Genomic DNA, 19,561 nt, shown 5'->3' on the forward strand with positions numbered 1-19,561 from the left:
GCGTGGAATGCATACTTTCACTTTGCCTGTAATTGTAAAGGAATTCCTAAACTTGCTGTAGGTAGTTGCCACTCACAGCCCAGGAGAGTCTCATGTGGAGTAACTTGCCCATACACACAGATCTCCTTCACAAACGAGCCTGAGAGCACCGGAGTCAGGCTCCTAACATCAGCTGCCAGGTGCAAGTGACCAGATTGGCCTGTGTAGTTTGCAGGGTGTGGGTGGACCTATTTGTAGAATGTTGATATTGGAAAGACTCTTAAGGCGATCTGGTGTCCCTTCCCTTTGCCACTCCAAAAGGAATACTACTCTACATGCTGAAATATGACTGCTAATTCAGCTCCTGGCTCTCTGGTCTGCTGTGTGACCACGGGCAAGTTAGTTAACCTGTCTGGGCTTTTCTCATCAACGTGAACCGATTTGGTATCTACTTAGTAAGGTAGGAGCACGTTAGATGGTGTACTGAGTGCTTAGTCTAGTGCTTCTGCCTTAAACACTCAGACTGGTGGCTTTTTTAAATGTCCTCCTTCCCTTCTCTGTACCACAGTATTCCCACAGGTGACCTTTCAGTCTGTGACTGAACACCGATAAAGACCTTACTACCCACCTCTCCTACTTTGATATTTTGTTCTTCCTTATGTTAGGCTGACCTCTACTTTTATCAGTCCTCGTGAAAAAAACAGGGACCTACCTACCCTTGGCAAGCTTACAGTAGAGTTGACAGCCAGCAATGACGGTGGTAAGTGTGCAGTGACAAGTGGGGGAAAAGGGGGTGATGTAGCCCTGATTAAGAGAAGCTCAGACAAGAGCTAGAACTAGGCCTTAAAACATGGGTCTGAATTTTCACAAAGCCTTGCCATGTCATAGCTCGTCTCTTACGAATTTTCCGTAGTTGTTCATTGTATGTTCGTAGCCAGTTTATGTAATACCAACTACCCTGCTAAACACTGAGATTATCTCTAACTTGGAGTTAGTATAAAGGATGCTTCCACAGCCATTCCTTAAGCAAGCTAGTTGGGCAGATTCAACAGTATTTCCCCATATTTTATGTAAAATAGGTGCATGTATATTTCACCCCTAAAAACATCAGCGTGCATTTCCGAATGCAACGTCGTACATCTTGAATTCTTTTTTCCCTACGTGTCCTCCTGTTAGTGTTGCTAACTTCAAGTCTGTGGTGAGGATACAGTCGTCAAAACTCACAAATATGGGCTTTTCCCTGTGCCAACCATGCTTCACTTAGAGCTTTTATCATACATTGATAATCTGATCCTTTACTAACCACGGCCATTATGTTTGGAAAACATGAAAAGGAAAAAGTGACCCAGTTTGATCGGTGGGAAATCTGATACCTTCATTTACATCGTTTTTCGTTACAAATGAAGTTGCCATTTGTAGTGCAGAGATTACGGGGTTACCGATACTCTAGACCCAGTTCAAGAGCCTAGCTGGATAGATACGGATAAGTTTTCATTTAAGTCATATGGAATGAGTTCACCACTAGGAAGGGTTTCATTAATGAAGGAAGAGGATGCTGAGCAGTTTAAAAAACAAAAAAAGGAACAAATTATTCCTCCAGGATATTCATCTTTTTCCTTTTGATTTATTATATATATTCAGGATGTTAACCTCTTACTATGTTGTTAATACTTCTCTCCAAATTATCTTTTGCTCTGCGGTTTTTATAGCATTTTTAAACAAAGTCTTGCGTCTTAAGTAGGCCAACTGATACCAACGTCTTTGCAGTTTCTGCTTTTGGTATCTCAAGGTATGTAAGGACAGTTTGCCAGACACTGGAAGACAAATTTACTACTCCTGATCACCGGCAGCAACTCGAAGGTAAGACACAAACCCCTCTGTGTGTCCTTTGGTCTTTTCATACGTATTTAGGCACTTTTGGAGCCTCAGTTATTTAAATGAGTATTTGTTCACTATTTGCCATGATTGTCGGAAATGTGAACTGTCACAGTCCAGGCCGCTTTAAATTAGGACCCCTAAGTGGTGGTCAAAACTCTTCAATCCATTTTAAACAGCTCTGAAGGCCTGCAGGTCTTTACCCAAATATAATCAGAGGTTTATCTGCTGTTCTGGCTGTGATTAGATAACTGTACCCATCTAGCGTGTTTTGTCTTAGGCTTCTTTCAGTGTTTGTGGTTTCTCCTCAGTCCATGCTCAGCTGAAAGCCAAAACTCTAGCAAGACATCTAGGCTCTGATAATAAAGACCTGTGCCCTTTGGACAGACTAGAGGGTGGGCCTTGAATACTTTGTAAACACAGTTCTATTATAGCTTGAAAAGACCATGTGCCTGCTTCAGATAAGTGCTTTATATCACCCTTCTCTACTACTGGGGCCCAGCCCCAACATCTCTAGGAGACAGAAACAATTATGGATTTGTATCTCTCCACTGCTAAATATTCCTGTAAATTATCACCTGTGCCCCAGCCCCGCCACTCATACATTTCTACGTATCTGCACACTGCTGTTGGAAGACCAATTGTACTCAGTTGCATGGGCTTTAGGAAAAGGTCTTTAGTTAACTATTCAACTCCCTGCTTTCTCATCTTTGTTCTGTAGCCTCTGAAGAGAGTCCTCCTCCTGCAGGTAGGACTTGGTACACAAGGTCACAACTGAGTACTTAGAAGCATCTCAAGGGAATAAGTGACTGGGTGGAGTGGTTTTGCAGCTCTCCGAAGCCTACATATCTATAAGTATCATTTTTGGAATTTTTACATTTATTTTTGGCTGCGCTGGGTTTTTGTTGCTGTGTGAGGGCTTTTCTGTAGTTGTGGCGACCGGGGGCTACTCTCTGGCTGTGTACGCAGGCTTCTCACTGCAGTGGCTTCTCGTTGCCGAGCACAGGCTCCAGGCACGAAGGCTGCAGTAGCTGGGCGCTAGGGAACAGGCTCAGTAGTTGCGGTGCACAGGCTTACGTTCCTTCCCGCACGTGGGGTCTTCCAGACCAGGGATCGAATCTGTGTTCCCTGCATTGGCCGGCAGATTCTTTACCACTGAGCCACCAAGGAAGCCCCATTTTGTAAGTTTTTAAAAGATTGTTTTCAAACTGATTTGCAAATAGTCAGATGACACAGAACCACAGAGGAAAAAACGTCTAAAAGCAAATCAACTTCATCCCTTCCTCCCCAGAGTAAACCACCATCAAGTCTGATGCATCTCCTTCCAGGACCTTTGGGCACTTAAAACATTTTTAAACACAAATTTAGATGAACTATATTCAGACTTTTCCCCACTTTATGTCGTCTATGTTAACCATTTTGGCTGTAAAATATTGTGCAAGTAAAGATAAACCATTTACTTAAACATTATCCCTTTATGCACACACGTCACCTCGGTGTGTTCGTCATTCACTCGTGACTCTTTGTGATCCCATGGACGGTAACCCACCAGGCTCCTCTGTCCATGGAATTCGCCAAGCAAGAATGCTGGAGTGGGTAGCCATTCCCTTCTCCAGGGGATCTTCCCGACCCAGGGATCGAACCCGAGTCTCCTGCATCGCAGGCAGATGCTTTATCATCTGAGCCACCAGGGAAGCCCTTACAAGTGTTACTACAGGATAAATTTCTGGAAGGGGGAATGTCTGGGTCAAAAGACGAATTAAAGAATTTGTTACCAAACCACTTACCCCAAAAACTCTTATACCAATGTGGATGAGCTTACATTCTTGCCCACTTCGATTGCAAAGTAAAAGTCTTTACTACCTCAATTTGCATTCTCTGACATCTGAAATTAACCATTTTGCCACAAACTCATTTGGCCAGTGGCATTTGATTCTGTGGAGTGTGTAGTCCTATATTTAGCTCATTTCTGTGAGATTATCTTTTCCTTCTCATTTGTAAATTAATCATTTGTAAATTAAGAAACTTGGACTAGGTTTTTGATTACATGACTCTTCCCAAATCTGTTCTGTTGCCTGTACCTCGGGAGACATCACGGGCCGCTTAACAGCATTTCCCATCGTTTCTAACACTGAAGGCCAGGGCCAATGCCTGAGTGAGTGAGACTCCATTCACATCACTGACATGGGTCCTTAGGGTTTGAAGCTCCATTCATCTTTTTGGTCCAAGCAAATGCCATTCATCCTGGACGGAACTGGAAGCTGTAAAATACTGGTGAAGTTTTGAAGCCCACTGGAGGTACAGGATGAGTTTCACCATAGGTTTCTCTGTGGCCCACATGGATCTAGTCTAAAATTTCACTGTGATATGTCACTCCTGTGCCTTACTTGACTAGTCCTATTTCCTTCCTTCACTGGGTCTTCTTTGTTGCACAGAACAACAACTTTGCCTAGTTGTGGCGAGTGGGATATACTCTCTAGTTGTACGTGGGCTTCTCACTGTGGTGGCTTATACTCTCTAGTTGTACGTGGGCTTCTCAAACATTGGCTCGAGGTGAGCAGGCTTCAGAAGTTGCAGAGGTGGCCCACGGGCTTAGTTGCTCCTCAGCATGTGGGATCTTCCTGGACCAGGGATTGAGCCTGTGTCTTACTGCAATGGAAGTGTGGCATCTTAGCCACTGGGCCACCAGGGGAGTCACTCTTTTGATTTTAAATAAAGGTGAAAGACCAGGGAAGACTAATCTTTCATCCCTGTGAGACTTTTCTCCCACCCATTCAGAATGCACGTTGGCATAAAGCGTACGTCAGAGTGCCCAGCTTCTGAACCACATGTCGCTTCTTCATGTGGGTGACAGGTAACTTCAAATCAAGTATTTTTCCATTCAAACATCTATTGTCCTGGCCCTCAGTGGCACTCGCTAACCTAGATGCTATTTTAAAGCCAACCACTGTGGCTACACTGATCAGATTATTTCAAGCTGGACAGCATGGCATAAGCCAGCTTATCTGTTAGGCAGAGGACAACAGCCCTCTTATGCCTGTGTATTGGTCCTGAATTCCAGAGCCACCTTGCCTTTTTTCCCTTCATTCACTACATCCATGATACCTTCCCATCCCCTTTGCACAACAGACCTGGACAGTGAAACATGGTCAGAACGTGTGTTAAACCTTGTGTGCCGTGTACTTTCCGTAGTCGTTTTTGTTTTTTGGCTGTGTTGGGTTCTTTGTTGCTGACCCCGGGCTTTCTCTAGTTACACAGCGAGAGGGGGCTTCTCACTAGTTGCAATGAGCAGGCTTCTCATTACAGTGGCTTCTCTCGTTACAGGCTCTGGAGCATGTGGGCTCAGTAGCTGTGGTGCACAGGCAGAGCTGCTCTGGGATATTCCAGGATCAGGGATCAAACCCGTATCCCCTGGGTTGGAAGGTGGATTCTTTACCACTAGTCCAGCAGAGAAGCCCCGTGGTGTATATTTTTAAAAACCTTTCAAATTAGTCATTTCATTATCGTGCTTTACAGATGATAAGATTTAGGCTCATCTGTCCATGGTCAAACAGCTAGTAATAGATGAAACTCAGGTTATGATATGGATCTTGACTGAAGTTAGAACTTTGCTTAGAAGGAACTGAAGGAAATGACTTTTATAAGCTTTTAAAATGTCATCCACAACCAGTATCCTAACACTGTTAACATTTAATTATTTTTGAATTTTGCTACAGACAATAAGGAAAACTGGATTGTGAGCAGGAATTAGGTTTTACAAAGCAGGAAGTCCTGAGAATCTTGCCATCATAGAAACTTAAGGAGCACGACAGGAGGGACCCTGTCTGATGTTATACGTGTTGTCCTGTGGGTTTTCACCATTTACCAGAACTAGTCAAGACAGCAGTATACTTCCAGTGACTGTTGAGATTGACAGGTTTTCTTCTTAATAAAGAGAAATAGGGACTGGTACTCCAATGGTCAGGACTCTGCCCTTTCACGGCCAGGGAACTAAGATCTCTGGTTCTTAATTTAAGTGGTACAGCCAAATTTAAAAAAATTAGAGTAAATAAAAAATAAAAGTAAACTTTGATGTGATAAACCCTTAAAGAAATTAGCATAAAACTTTTAAAGTCATGAACAATGTAAAGTAACCTGTAAAGGTTAAAGTACCAGCAAATTTAAAATAGCTATAACAGGCAGCAGCATGAATTCCCCTTGGGTCCTCCAAGTTTCACAGTAAAGGGAGCAGATAAACCTTTAACTCAGAAACTGAAGACTTTGAGGGCTTTGAGTATCTTGGGCCCCAGCTGGACTCCGCTCACTTTCATCAGTGTCTACGCAAAACCACTATCACGATCTGTCTTGTCAAGTTACCTGAATGTCATGTACTATATTTATTTCCTCATCTGTAACAAAAAAAGGGGTTGAAATAAATGGTATCCTAAAGTCTACATAGTAAAAATATTAATAATCAAACATTTCCCTATTAAACATGAGTTAAAAGACCACTGTCCTTCAAGATCATCATCAGGGTGGGGGCGGATAAAGTGGGGTTCTACACACTTGATCACAAGTTTATAAAATCGTCTTTAAAATTGTAGAACTAGACAGGCAAGCATACACACAACCCTACTTTATGATAGTTTTTCTGGGAAGACTTAATACTCTTCACATAAATCACCAGACTTGGTTCCAAAACAAAGGCAGAGGATAAAAACTGTCCTCATAGAATAGTAGTATCTCCATAAGTTGTTTTGGCAGTGATGACATCAGATTAATAAAAATTTCCACATATGAATCCTTTGAAAGGTGACAATTCATTACCACATTTTAAAAGTTCTGATGCATGTTTAAAATTGTTTTAATTCTCTAATATCAATTTCTCTCCTATCCGGTGTGTATCCTGAAGTCAAATAAACTATGTATCACCTACCCTAAATCTTATACCCCCTTATCCACCCAACTGGTAACAATTTCATGTATTGTAGAGTAGAATTACTGTATAGTCAAGTGTCACAGGTGGATGGTCCGGCCTCTCCATTTGACTGAAGCAGTAAATCCGCCGCAGGCCGGCCCATCCATCATGCTTCTCCTGCTTTGTACTCAGGCGTGTGTGTATGTACATATACACACAGACACATAACATGATCATTTTAGAAACATGTCAAGAGAGCAAAATGCCTTGTTGGGTAAATGCACTGTGCTGAGGCCTAAGAGGTTAGGGAAATTTCAAATTTCACATACGTACTGGGTTGGCCAGAGTTCCTTCTACCCTGATTTCCTGAAGCCACATCTTTACTTCACAAATACACATTCCTTAATCCAGTGGCTGGCCAGGTTCCTTCCTGAGCTCAATTTCGTCGATCTTTAATGTGCCTAGTGCTCTCATTGCTTGAGAGCCCAAGAGCCTGGGGCAGCTGAGACCCATTCTCCTCAAGTTTTACAGCTCTCTACAGGCATATTTACAAAGTGTTACCTGAAAATACCAGGAACCTCCAGACATTCCATTTGTGTGCAATTCATTAAAAAGAATTTACTTTCGTTCCACTGGTAAGAATTGTTTACTCCTCTGGCTGTCGTTTGAAAGGATGTGGTAAGTCTGAGTCAACAGAACTGTCTCTGGCCTTTTCCGCCCCATCGTCACAGGCATTAGCCACTCCGCAGGTGTAAACCTTTAGCCACAAGATGTTGAGTATGTAAAGTCGATGAGATCCGAAGCACAAAAACTTGGCTCGATTATAATGCACCTCCAGGGATTAAGTAAAAAGCCTCAGCCAGGTTCTGAAGATTATTAAAAAAGGTAATTAGGAAAACACTTTGGACCTGGGCCTCAAACTGCACTCTGAGCTAACCGATGCAGGCACAACCTGAAGTGCACGTTCAAGCTCCTTATTAATGCCCTTTCCCCAGGTGCAGTGTGAGGAATGCACCACTAGAGAGCAGCCACTTCCTTGGACCATAAAGAAGGCTGAGCGCATTGATGCTTTTGACTGGGGTGTTGAAGAAGACTCTCGAAAAACCCTTACTGTGAGATCAAGTCAGTCAATCCTAAAGGAAGTTAACCCTGAATATTCACTGCAAGGACTGAAGCTCCAGTACTTCGGCCACCTGATGCGAAGAACAGACTCACTGGAAAAGACCCTGATGCTGGGAAAAATTGAAGGCAGGAGGAGAAGGGAGCAACAGAGATGAGATGGCTGGATGGCATTACCAACTCAGTGGACAGGAGTTTGAGCAAACTCCAAGAAAAGTGAAAGGGAAGCCTGGCATGCTGCAGTCCATGGGGTCTCAAAGAGTCGGACACAAATAAGTGACTGAACAACCAAGAACTATTTCCTTAAGGGAAAGAATGCTGTTAGATACACTGGTTTAATCACAATGAGATACCACTTCACACCTGGGAGAATGGCTGTAATCAAAGAGACAAAGTGTTGGAGAGGGTGATGAGAAAGCAGAAACCTCCTACTGTACTGATGGGAATATAATATAGTACAGCCCCTGTGGATAACCATAAAAACCAGCAATCCCACTTGTGTAGACTCACCCAAGATACATGAAAACATGTTCACATGGACATGTTTATGAACATTCATGGCAGCATTCTGCGTGATGGCCCCAAACTGGAAACTGATCAACTGGTAAATGGCTGAACAATGTAAGACAGACTGTTCAGTATTAAAACGACTACAGTACAGATGAAATGAACCTCAAAACATTATGCTAAGTGAAACAGGTACAAGATGCTATATTTAGAGTTTGATTTCACTTACATGATATACTCAGAAAAGGCAAGTTTATGGACCAAAACCACATTAGTGGTTGCCTTGAGTGAGAAGCAGGGAGGAAAAGAGGGAGGAAGACTGACCCCAAGAGGGGCTCGTGAAAATTTGGGGAGCATGATGAAAGTGAACTAAATCTGGGTTATGGTGATGTTGGCTCGTGTGTGACAGTCAATTCAGTTGTGTCCAACTCTTGGCAACACCATGGACTGTAGGCCACCAGGCCCCTCTGTCCATGGAGATTCTCCAGGCAAGAACACTGGAGTGGGTTGCCAGGCCCGACCCAGGGATCGAATCCACCTCTCTCATGTCTCCTGCGTTGGCAGGCAGGTTCTTTACCACTCGTGCCACCTGGGAAGCCCTGATCGATACAACTCTATATTTACTAAGCCACAGATTGTAAACCTAGTGCGTCAGTTTTTTTATATGAATTACAATTCAATAAATCTGGCCCCTAAGAAAGCACATTGATTTAGTACTGCATTAAAATACATAATGAAGAAATGAAGCGAGGACGAGGAACCTAGAGGATTGTGTTAGAATGTAGTACAAATAGCCACTGTGTCGTTCAGTCCTGAGCTCTGGTCTCCAGACAGGAAAAAAGATAATTGTTTGCAGACGAATAGGGGGAAATCAGGGAATTTATGGTCAGGTAGGAACTTTATTACTTTTGGCCAAAAGCCAAAGCAGAAACTTTTTTTTTTTTTAAACAAAGGGAAGTTGCAAAGTCTCAGGCAGAACACAAATATTTTCTGAATCTACATCAGTATTTTGAAGGGATTTAGCACACTGCTGTTAGAAGGTACTGGTGTATATAATAAAATCACATACTTGAGACATTCAGGGCAGAGAAGCACAAATAGACACAGCTATACCGAGGAAACTTAGTTTATGAATTAAAAACTCCCCATCTAAATTTGAGAAAGAACTTTAGGCATGACAAATATATGGGACCAAAAAGTTTAAGGTCTACTAAGATACTCAACAGATAAGTTTCACAGAGGGATGTAGTACTATATGGGCTTCCCTGGTGGCTCAGCAGTAAAAGAATCCACCTGCAATGCAGGGGACTAGAGTTCAAGCTCTCGGTTCAATCCCTATGTCAGGAAGATCCTTTGGAGAAGGGAATGGCAACCCACTCCAGTATTCCTGCCTGGGAAATCCCTTGGACAGAAGAGCCTGGTGGGCTACTGTCCACAGGGGTCGTAAGAGTCGGAGACAACTTAGCAAGTAAACCACCAGCACTGGTAAAATTTCTGGCCACTTAATCCTCACCCTTCCAAAAGCATAAACCAGCCAGGGCAAGTAGGATAAAAATTTTTTAACCTGTGCATAATATCCTAATCAAAATAGGTTTTTCAGGAACCCCACAATTTAAGCAGGTATGAGACCTCTGCAATGTTAATAATGACTGAGAGGGTATGTATGTGTATGAGCAACCAGTACGTGAACCACAAGAGCCAAGGGCACTCACTGAGAGATTCGGAGGTCCAGCCCCAGAGCAGCACTGGATGGTGGAAGGTGCTTTGCCTTCTCTGATAGCAACAGGACAAAGGATCTGAGGCAGGTCTGAACGGGCTGGGTTTTCTGGGCCTCATCAACTAACCAGTGAACGTTCAAAACTAACCAGTTAAAGTTCAAATCAATGATAAAGCCCCTGAAGTTAAGCGTTAGTTGCTCAGTTGTGTCCGACTCTTTGCGACCCCATGGACTGTAGCCCTCCAGGCTCCTCTGTCCATGGAGTTCTCCAGGCAAAAATACTGGAGTGGGTAGCCATTCCCTTCTCCAGGGGATCTTTGAGATCTAGGAATTGAACCCAAGTCACCTACATTGACTGTCTGAGCTACCAGGGAAGCCCCTCAGGGAAGGGTTGATAAAGCCCCTAGAACAGATTGAATCAAATACACGTCTGAAAATACACCACTTAGAAACAAAATTCAAGACTTCTCTGGTGGTCCAGTGGTTTAAGAATCCATCTGCCAAGGCAGGGAACATGGATTCAATCCCTGGTCAAGGAAGATCCCACATGTCATGGGGCAACTAAGTTCATGGGCCATAACTACTGAGCCTGTCTGTGCTCTGGAGCCCATGAGCCATAACCACTGAGCACGGCACTCTGCAACAAGAGAAGTCACAGGAATGAGAAGCCTGCACACAGCAACTAGAGAGCAGCCCCTGCTCAAGGCAACTAAAGCAAGCCCGAGCATGGCAAAGACCCAGTACAGCCGAAAACAACAAAAAAAAATTAAAAAACTATTCCTTTAAATTAGCATAGATGTAAATCAGAAAACCTCAACACACACACACACACATCCTTGCTGAAAACTAGTCACAATGTGGAATGTCAACATACTTCCCTCCAGTGATAGGTCAAAGAACCAGAAGAAAAAAACAGCCATAAACAGACAACTGAGAACACAATCAGCTAATGTGATATAAAACACAAATACAGAAACTGCATTACTACAACATAAGGCTTTTCAAGAATTCACAACAATCATGACAGAACCAAAAGAAATTAAGAAAAAAATATTATTTGGAATTTTAAAATATACTTCTAAACTCACAGATCAAAGCAAAACATGGAATGAACATTTATAAAATACTTAGAAGTGAACATTAGTGAAAACAGTACAAGTAAAACCAAGTGGGATCCAGCAAATGATATTTTAAAAAGTAAATCTTACTTAAAATGACTTACACATCCTAACGGGTTGTATAACCACTAAGATACTGAATTGATAATTAATTTTTCCTCAAAAAAAAAAAGAGGTCAAGGTGGTTTTATACATAAGTTCTATTACATGTTGAATAAATGGATTGTTTCAGTGTTAAATAATTCAGAGAATAGAAGAGAAAGAATACTTCACCCTGTGTGTCACTTAGCTCCTGGTTAAGACAAACTGACCACTGGAGTAGAATAGAAAGTCCCACACATTTACTTACACAGAAACTGGCCATGTAGGAAAAGTCCCCAAAGAAAGGATGTTACTAAACAGTATGAAGAAAACTGGTCATCACATAATAAAAAATACCCAATAGTAAAAATTAATAAAATTTCTCTCACACATACACAAATCAATTCCAGGTGGATTAAAGACTACATATGAGAAACTTTATTAGAATAAATGATAGATTTCTTAAGACACAAAAAAGAACATGTAAATACATTAAAGTTAAGTTTTCTGTACCAAAATACAAAGTGAAGAGATAAGCCACAAACTGAGAGAAGATAATGTGCAATAAAAATAAATGGAAAAATTAGTATCCTATTATGAAGAACTCTAAGGTAAACAAGGAAAAAATGGAAAAAAGGAGCATTTCACAGAAGAAACCAGTCGACTAATAATCATGGAAACATGTTCAACTCAACAATCAAGAAAATGCAAACTAAAGCCATAATAAAATATCATCTTACACTTAACAGATTGGCAAATGAATCATGTCTTACAACAGCAAGTAAATAATAAATCATTTTCCAAAATGGTTGTGTAAACTGGCAAAACCATTTTGGAAAATAATTTCACTATTTTATAAAGCTGATCAAGCAAACGCTACTTCTGGATATGTACTCTAAAAAAACTTGCACACGCATGCATACCAAGAAACTGTATTCAAATATTCACTTCAGCACTGTAAAGCAAAAATATGGAAAATACCCAACAAATTTGAAAAGCGAACCTGCTGAATGAAAAGATCAAATTACTAAGACTACATAATGATACTATTCTTTATAAAGCTCGCCAACGTAAGAGTACACAACATGTAGCTTCCTTATTTGTATGAAAACAAAAAAAGAGCAAAGAAGCGAATGACTCAGGATAGTACTTAGCTCTAGCGAGAACAGTTGGCTGGGAATTGGAATTGAGAAGGAACAAAAGGAATGTTGTTAATAATTACGGACTGAATGCACAGGCGTTTCATTACTGTGCTCAAAAACGCACATGTCACACATATGTTCCACTTACGTATGAAACATTAAATACAGAATACAGTCGGTGGTTACCAGAGGCAGTGTAGGGGGTGGGAGAAATAGGTAAAGGGGGTCAAAAGGTACGAATACAAATTCCAGATAGAAAAAAATAAGCCCGGGGACGTAACGCATGGCGTGGTGACTGTAGTTAATAGTACTGTGTGGCGTATCTGAAAGGAGCTGAGAGAACAGATCTTAAAACTTCTCATTTCAAGGAAAAAAACTATGATGATGGATTCTTGTGGTGACCATTTCACAATGTATACACATACTGAATCATTATATTGTACACATAAAACCTAAACCAATATAATAAATGGAAATAAGTGACCGAAAAATGAGTAGTGACCAGAAATACTTTTATACTGCTAAGCAGCAGCTATGAAAAAGAAAATCCTTCCTTAAATATACATACTTTAGGTGGAACAGTAGAATTTTTCAGTCAGAGAAATATTGGTTAACCAATGACTAGTTGTAAATCTTGGACAAGTTTCTTCCTGTATCTGAGTAACTCTCAATTGCAAAATTACTGTAAAGATTAAAATGTTATTATAAAGTGACTGATGCAGGCATTCCATTAAACAAACTATAGTTACTAATAAACAAATTGCAGTTAACAGTACGCCCCATGATTACTACCCAAATTTAAGAAATCCCTTATATAGTTCAAGTAGGCTGAATTTAGCCTCAACCAATAAAATAATGGAAAAATGACTTGTTAAAACAACAAAAACCACCAGAATTTCTATACCACAATAGAATTCCCAGAGTTCCCTTCAAAGAAACTATCCTACTGTTTTCATACCCATGACACATTTATACTTCTTCATCTCCCCACCTATTTCTCTCCTTTCCCCATCCACCTTCTCTGGCAACCACATGTTTGTTCTTGTATGACTGTGATGAGACTAATTCTCTTGGATGACTTACAAATGGATCTTCAGGTGGTTTCCAAGGAAGAGTTTCAGAAGAGTTTTTAGCAATGGCAAGACAGGCAGAAAACAAAGATTCACGAGGTTACTAACTGGAAGGACAACATCTTAATGCATAAAGAATCTTATTTCTAAATAGTATAAGTCTACAACTGCTGAAGAGAAAATTGCTCAGTCAGTTGCCTTTAACCTCTTTAAGGGTTAACAAAAATCTTCGTATTTTCTGTTAAACATAAAGATCCTTTCTTTGGAGAAAAAAATATTTCAGCCAACCTACTAAATCAATTTTGTATTTGAAGGATGGAGAATAAACAATTATATCATTCTGAAAAGATTCTATGAAAGCAATCAAAGAAAAGTTACATACATTATACAGAAAGAATAATAGATACATAATACTCATATTCCTATTCATAATAGATACACGCAATATATTTTGAATCAATAAATAGCACTGATGTGAATCCAACTTTCTGATCTCTGTACTTGGTAATATATGAGAGTTTCACTATTTTGATTTGCTGGAATATTACTACACAAATTTATATATGGTTTTGAGAAAATATTATAGAGAAGTTCTTTTGCTACTTGTCACTCTACATAAAACACTTTAATCTTTTCATACCATTGTCAGGTCCTTCAAGGCTATACTTCTGATGGCCCGCACATAATGTAACAGTTAGCCATGTGTTGTTTACTTCACATTATTTCCCTTAGCAGTAGTTCATATTTTATGGTAGCGAGAGTAGCAACTTAGTAATGTTAGATGACTCCTGTATTGATAAAACTAGTGATGAAAACATAACACCTTCATGCTCCCAAGTGCTATACTCATGACAAAGGCAGAAATTAAAAAAAATTTTTTTAATAACCTTAGAAAGAATAAAAGATCCACTCCCCCTCAAAATAAATATAACATTAGGCAACCATACCTAGACAAGTATTATAATACAGGAAGTCCATTAGACCTGGGAAGGAGCTGAAGCCAGGTTTTGAGCCTTATTCTCCATATGCAGCCAGTTATAGCCAGTCCAGTAAGTGCTACAGAGTGAACTGCGTTGGGGTTTGACTGAAATACGGTTACAGTTGTACAAGAGAACATCAATTCAGATCCAGCAATGACTTATGGACTTGCCCACAGGCTGACAGCAAAAATTGCCATAATTTGGGAACATTTGAGTTGGCTTCATGAAAGACCTTTTTCTGCTGAGTTCTCTTAAATTTTCTTCACCTTATTTTTTTGATTGAATATACACAAAACACTAGCTTTTATAACGTGGCTTTTTGCCTCTCTGTACTGAAAAAGCCTAGGCTGTCATTTAACAAGGCCCATCCCAGCTACTAGGCAGTTAACGTCAGGTTCTGCACTGCCCCAGCTTCGTGAACAAGATGACTGACAGCAGTGAACTACACCGAATCCTAAGGCATAATAACTAAAGGAGAATTCAAGAACATCTAGAATACCAAACTGCACTGCAAATACAAAATAGAATAATTTAATATTCTTCATAAATATTTATAAAAATATATACATATAATGAATAAGCCACTTTATAATGCTGGTAAAACCACGAAGAGCTGTTAGATCAACAGGTGTATAAACAGCCTGCCTTCAAAGCAATGGAAAGAAATATTTTCAATTAAAATTCATTAAGTACACTGGAGAGAAATATAACAGGAGAAAAAAAACTAGTTTCATCTTCCTTTGCTTTTACAATATCTTTTATTGGTAAAGATGGATATGAACTAATCAACAGTTCAACTAAAGTCTGTAAAGGGTTTTTGTAGAAATGAATTCAAATTTCCCATAATAAATAAATCCAGATTCTGTACAGTTAGAAAAACTATGATGGTGGCAAACAGCAAAATAGAAGGATAATAAACCTCAGATTCAGAATGAAATAATTAAATCAAGTAGTGTTAAACATATTTTTGGAGTTGCCTCATTAGGGAGTCATGTAATGGACACCACTCCCATTCAAGGTCTCTCAAATGGGCACTAGAATAATGCTGACTCTAAAGGCTTCTCCTCTAATAATCTCATCTGGTTCCATTTTTTATTACTATGAAACAAAACCCCTTTCACGTGAAAAAATAAGTGTAGGTTCATTCAGATGGAATCATTCATTTAGATCTTTTGGTGTCCTAACAATTCAAACTGAAATGAAGCCTATGATCCTATAGGCTGACACTCAGAAAGATGAAACATTTTTCCTACTTCTGTAAATATCCAAGGAATTGACAAATCAACACCTAGAAAAAAGCAAGGCATAAATTCATCAGCACCAAGGAGAAATGATCTTCAAATGCAGCAGGTCTGTTAGGAGTCCTGATACCTCTGTGTTGATGAACAGGTTCTAATCTCCCCAGAGGAAAAGTCCAATGCCTAAGGTTAACGCCTTTAGGCAAAAGGTAAAGCTCAGCAAGCGACTTCCTTCTGCATGTTCATTCACCCACACTTTAAAAAAAAGAGTTAATTTCAAAATTCTGGCACTCCACTCCACTAAACACTTTTTTTTTCTTTTTGGAGGAGGAGGTTTCAGCTTAGACTGTCTTCTTTCCCTACTTCATTATTTGTTAAAGTGGGAGATACCAACTTTATTACTAGTAATTCTTCAGCTACCATTCCAAAAGTTGCACTCAGTCACATAGAACAGTTTACATTTACATGACACTCTAGTAAACAGTTAACACTGCTCAAAGGTGGCCACTACAAAATCCTGCTTGTCTTTCTGCCTATCGGATATGACTAAACTGTTGGTGACTGGAACTCAAGTCACATACAGTCAACCACATTGCTGGATCCATGACCTACATCTCGGATTTGGCTAGTTAAACAGGCACACACAGCTACACCTGCTCCAGCTCTGCAGTGAGACACAGATCCAACAAGCTCCCACCTGAAAAGACAGAGAACAAAGAATGTTATCTTAAATCATGATTCGCTTCACTCATAAGACAAAACAAAACCTCCCTATGAACAGACTGGTTTTGAAAGACAGTAAGCTATCCCCAAACATTTCTATTAACTACATCTAGCAGCATTTTCCTTTTTTATGGATCACAGCCTTGTCATGGTGAAGGGGCTTGTGTGATTCAATGAAGCTATGAGCCATGCCACGCAGGGCACTCAAGACGGACGGGTCATAGTGAAGAGTTCTGACAAAACATGGTCCACTGGAGGAAGAATTGGCAATCCACTCCAGTACTCCTGCTGCAAGAACCCCATGAACAGATGAAAATACAAAAAGATATGATACCAGAAGTTGAGCCCCCCAGGTCAGAGGTGTCCAATATGCTGTTGGGGAAGAGTGGAGGGAAGTATTAGGTTGGTGCAAAAGTAACGGTGGCTTCTCACTGTGGAACTCTGCTGTTTGACACTGGAATACATTCTTAAATAAATGCTTTATGTTATACATCATTTTAATGTGCATTTCTTGCTTTATTTTTTTTGCTAATGACTTATTACTTGCTATTTATTTTATATTTTAGATTATAGAAATGATGTTAGACAAAATGCCAATTCAAGCAATTTTTTAATTTGAGTTCAAAATGGGTTGTAAAGCAGCACAGACAACTTGCAACTTCAACAATGCACTTGGCCCAGGAACTGCTAATGAACATACAGTGAGGGTGGTTCAAGAAGTTTTGCAAAGATGATGAGAGCCTTGAAGATGAGGGGCATAGTGGCCGGCCATCAGAATTTGAATGAACCAATTGAGACCAACAGAACAGTATGAAAAGGAAGAAAGATATGACACTGAAAGAGAAACCCACCAAGTCAGCAGGCATCCAAAATGCTACTGGAGAAGAGCAGGGAAATAGCTCCAGAAGGAATGAAGAGGCTGAGCCAAAGCAGAAATGACACCCAGCTATGGATGCAACTGGCGATGGAAGTGAAGTCTGATGTGGTAAAGAACAATACTGCATAGGAACCTAAAATGTTAGGTCCATGAATCAAGGTAAACTGGAAGTGGTCAAACAGGAGATGGCAAGAGTGAATATTGACATTTTAGCAATCAGTGAACTAAAATGGACTGGAATGGGCAAATTTAATTCAGATGACCATTGTATTTACTACTGTGGACAAGAATCCCTCAGAAGAAAAGGAGTAGCCCTCATAGTCAACAAAACAGTCCAAAATGCAGTACTTGGGTCCAATCTCAAAATGACGGAATGATCTCAGTTCGTTTAGAAGGCAAAACATTCAATATCACAGAAATCCATGTCTATGCCCCAACCACTAATGCCAAAGAAGATGAAGTTGAATGGTTCTATGAAGACCTACAAGACTTTCTAGAACACCCCAAAAAAGATGTCCTTTTCATTATATGGGACTGGCATGCAAAAGCAGGAAGTCAAGATATACCTGGAGTAACAGGCAAGTTTGGCCTTGGAGTACAAAATGAAGCAAGGCAAAGGCTGACAGTTTTGCCAAGAGAACACACTGGTCGTGGCAAACACTATCTTCCAACAACACAAGAGACGACTCTACACATGGACATTACCAGATGGTCAATACCAAAATCAGACTGATTAAATTCTTTGCAGCCGAAGATGAAGAAACTCTATATAGTCAGCAAAAACAAGACCAGGAGCTGACTGTGGCTAAGGTCATGAACTCCTTATTGCAAAAATCAGACTTAAACTGAAGAAAGTAGGGAAAATCACTAGGCCATTCAGGTATGACCTACATCAAATCCCTTATGATTATACAGTGAAAGTATTCAAGGGACTAGACCTAGTAGACAGAGTGCTTGAAGAACTGTGGACAGAGGTTTGTAACACTGGATAGGAGGCAGTGACCAAAACCATTCCAAGAAAAAGAAATGCAAAAAAGGCAAAATGACTGTCTGAGGAGGCCTTACAAATAGCTGAGGAAAGAAGAGAAGCAAAAGGCAAAGGAGAAAAGGAAAGATATACCCATCTGACTGCAGAGTTCCAAAGAATAGCAAGGAGAGATAAGAAAGCTTTCCTCCATGAACAATGCAAAGAAATAGAGAACAAAAGAATGGAAAAGACTAGAGATCTGTTAAAGAAAATTAGAGATTCCAAGGGAATATTTCATGCAAAGATGGGCACAATAAAGGACAGAAACGGTATGGACCTAACAGAAGCAGAAGAGAAACTGTACAAAAAAGAAACTGCACAGAAAAACTGTACCAAAAAGGTCTTAATGACTTGGATAACCATGATGCTGTGATCACTCAGCTAGAGTCAGATGTCCTGGAGTGTGAGGTCAAGTGGGCCTTAGGAAGCATTACTACAAACAAAGCTAGTGGAGGTAATGGAATTCCTGTTGAGCTATTTCAAAACCTAAAAGATGATGCTGTGAAAGTGCTGTACTCAATATGCCAGTAAATTTGGAAAACTCAGCAGTGGCCACAGGACTGGAAAAGGTCAGTTTTCATTCCAATCCCAAAGAAGGGCAATGCCAAAAATTTTCAAACTACTGCACAACTGTGCTCATTTCAATGCTAGCAAACTAATGCTCAAAATCCTTCAAGCTAAGCTTCAGCAGTAAGTAAACTGAGAACTTCCAGATGTACAAGCTGGGTTTAGAAAAGGCAGAGGAACCAAAGATCAAATTGTCAACATTCGTTGGATCATGGAGAAAGCAGGGGAGTCCAGAAAAATATCTACTTAAGCTTCATTGACTTAAAGTTTTTGATTGTGTGGATCACAACAAACTGGAAAATTCTCCAAAAAATGGGAATACCAGACCACTTTACCTGTCTCCCGAGAAAGCTGTATGCAGGTCAAGAAGCAGCAATTAGAAATGGACATGAAACAACTGACTGGTTCAAAATTAGAAAAGGAGTACAACAAGGCTGTATACTGACCCCACTTATTCAACTTCTATGCAGAGTACATCATGTGAAATGCTCGGCTGGATGAAGTACAAGCTGGAGCCAAGACTGTGGGGAGATGGATCAACAACCTCAGATATGGAGATGATACCACTGTAATGGCAGAAACTGAGGAGGAACTAGAGAGACTCCTGATGAGGTTTTGTGAAAGCTCATAGTGAAAAAGCTTGC

The 19,561-nt window shown here is 40.3% G+C and overlaps 1 protein-coding gene across 13 annotated transcripts in view; it reads right to left on the reverse strand.

Moving 5' to 3' along the window:
• The window catches only part of KLHL8 (kelch like family member 8), an 87,244-nt gene that overhangs the window by 18,157 nt on the left and 49,526 nt on the right, over positions 1–19,561 (reverse strand). For 9 of the 13 annotated variants that reach the window (XM_059887801.1, XM_059887800.1, XM_059887802.1 and 6 more), the window contains one exon: positions 11,709–16,420. The exons of 1 other annotated variant lie outside the window; for it this stretch is intronic. In XM_059887801.1, coding sequence (XP_059743784.1) covers positions 16,297–16,420 — 124 coding nt within the window. In that variant the 3' untranslated portion in view covers positions 11,709–16,296. Of the gene's footprint in view, positions 1–163; positions 19,439–19,561 lie in introns of those variants that run through there. 3 more of the 13 variants (XR_009494940.1, XM_059887804.1, XM_059887803.1) reach the window with 3 other exon arrangements.

The sequence above is a fragment of the Bos taurus genome, chromosome 6, assembly GCF_002263795.3.
Source record: "Bos taurus isolate L1 Dominette 01449 registration number 42190680 breed Hereford chromosome 6, ARS-UCD2.0, whole genome shotgun sequence".
NCBI classification, from domain to species: Eukaryota; Metazoa; Chordata; class Mammalia; order Artiodactyla; family Bovidae; genus Bos; species Bos taurus.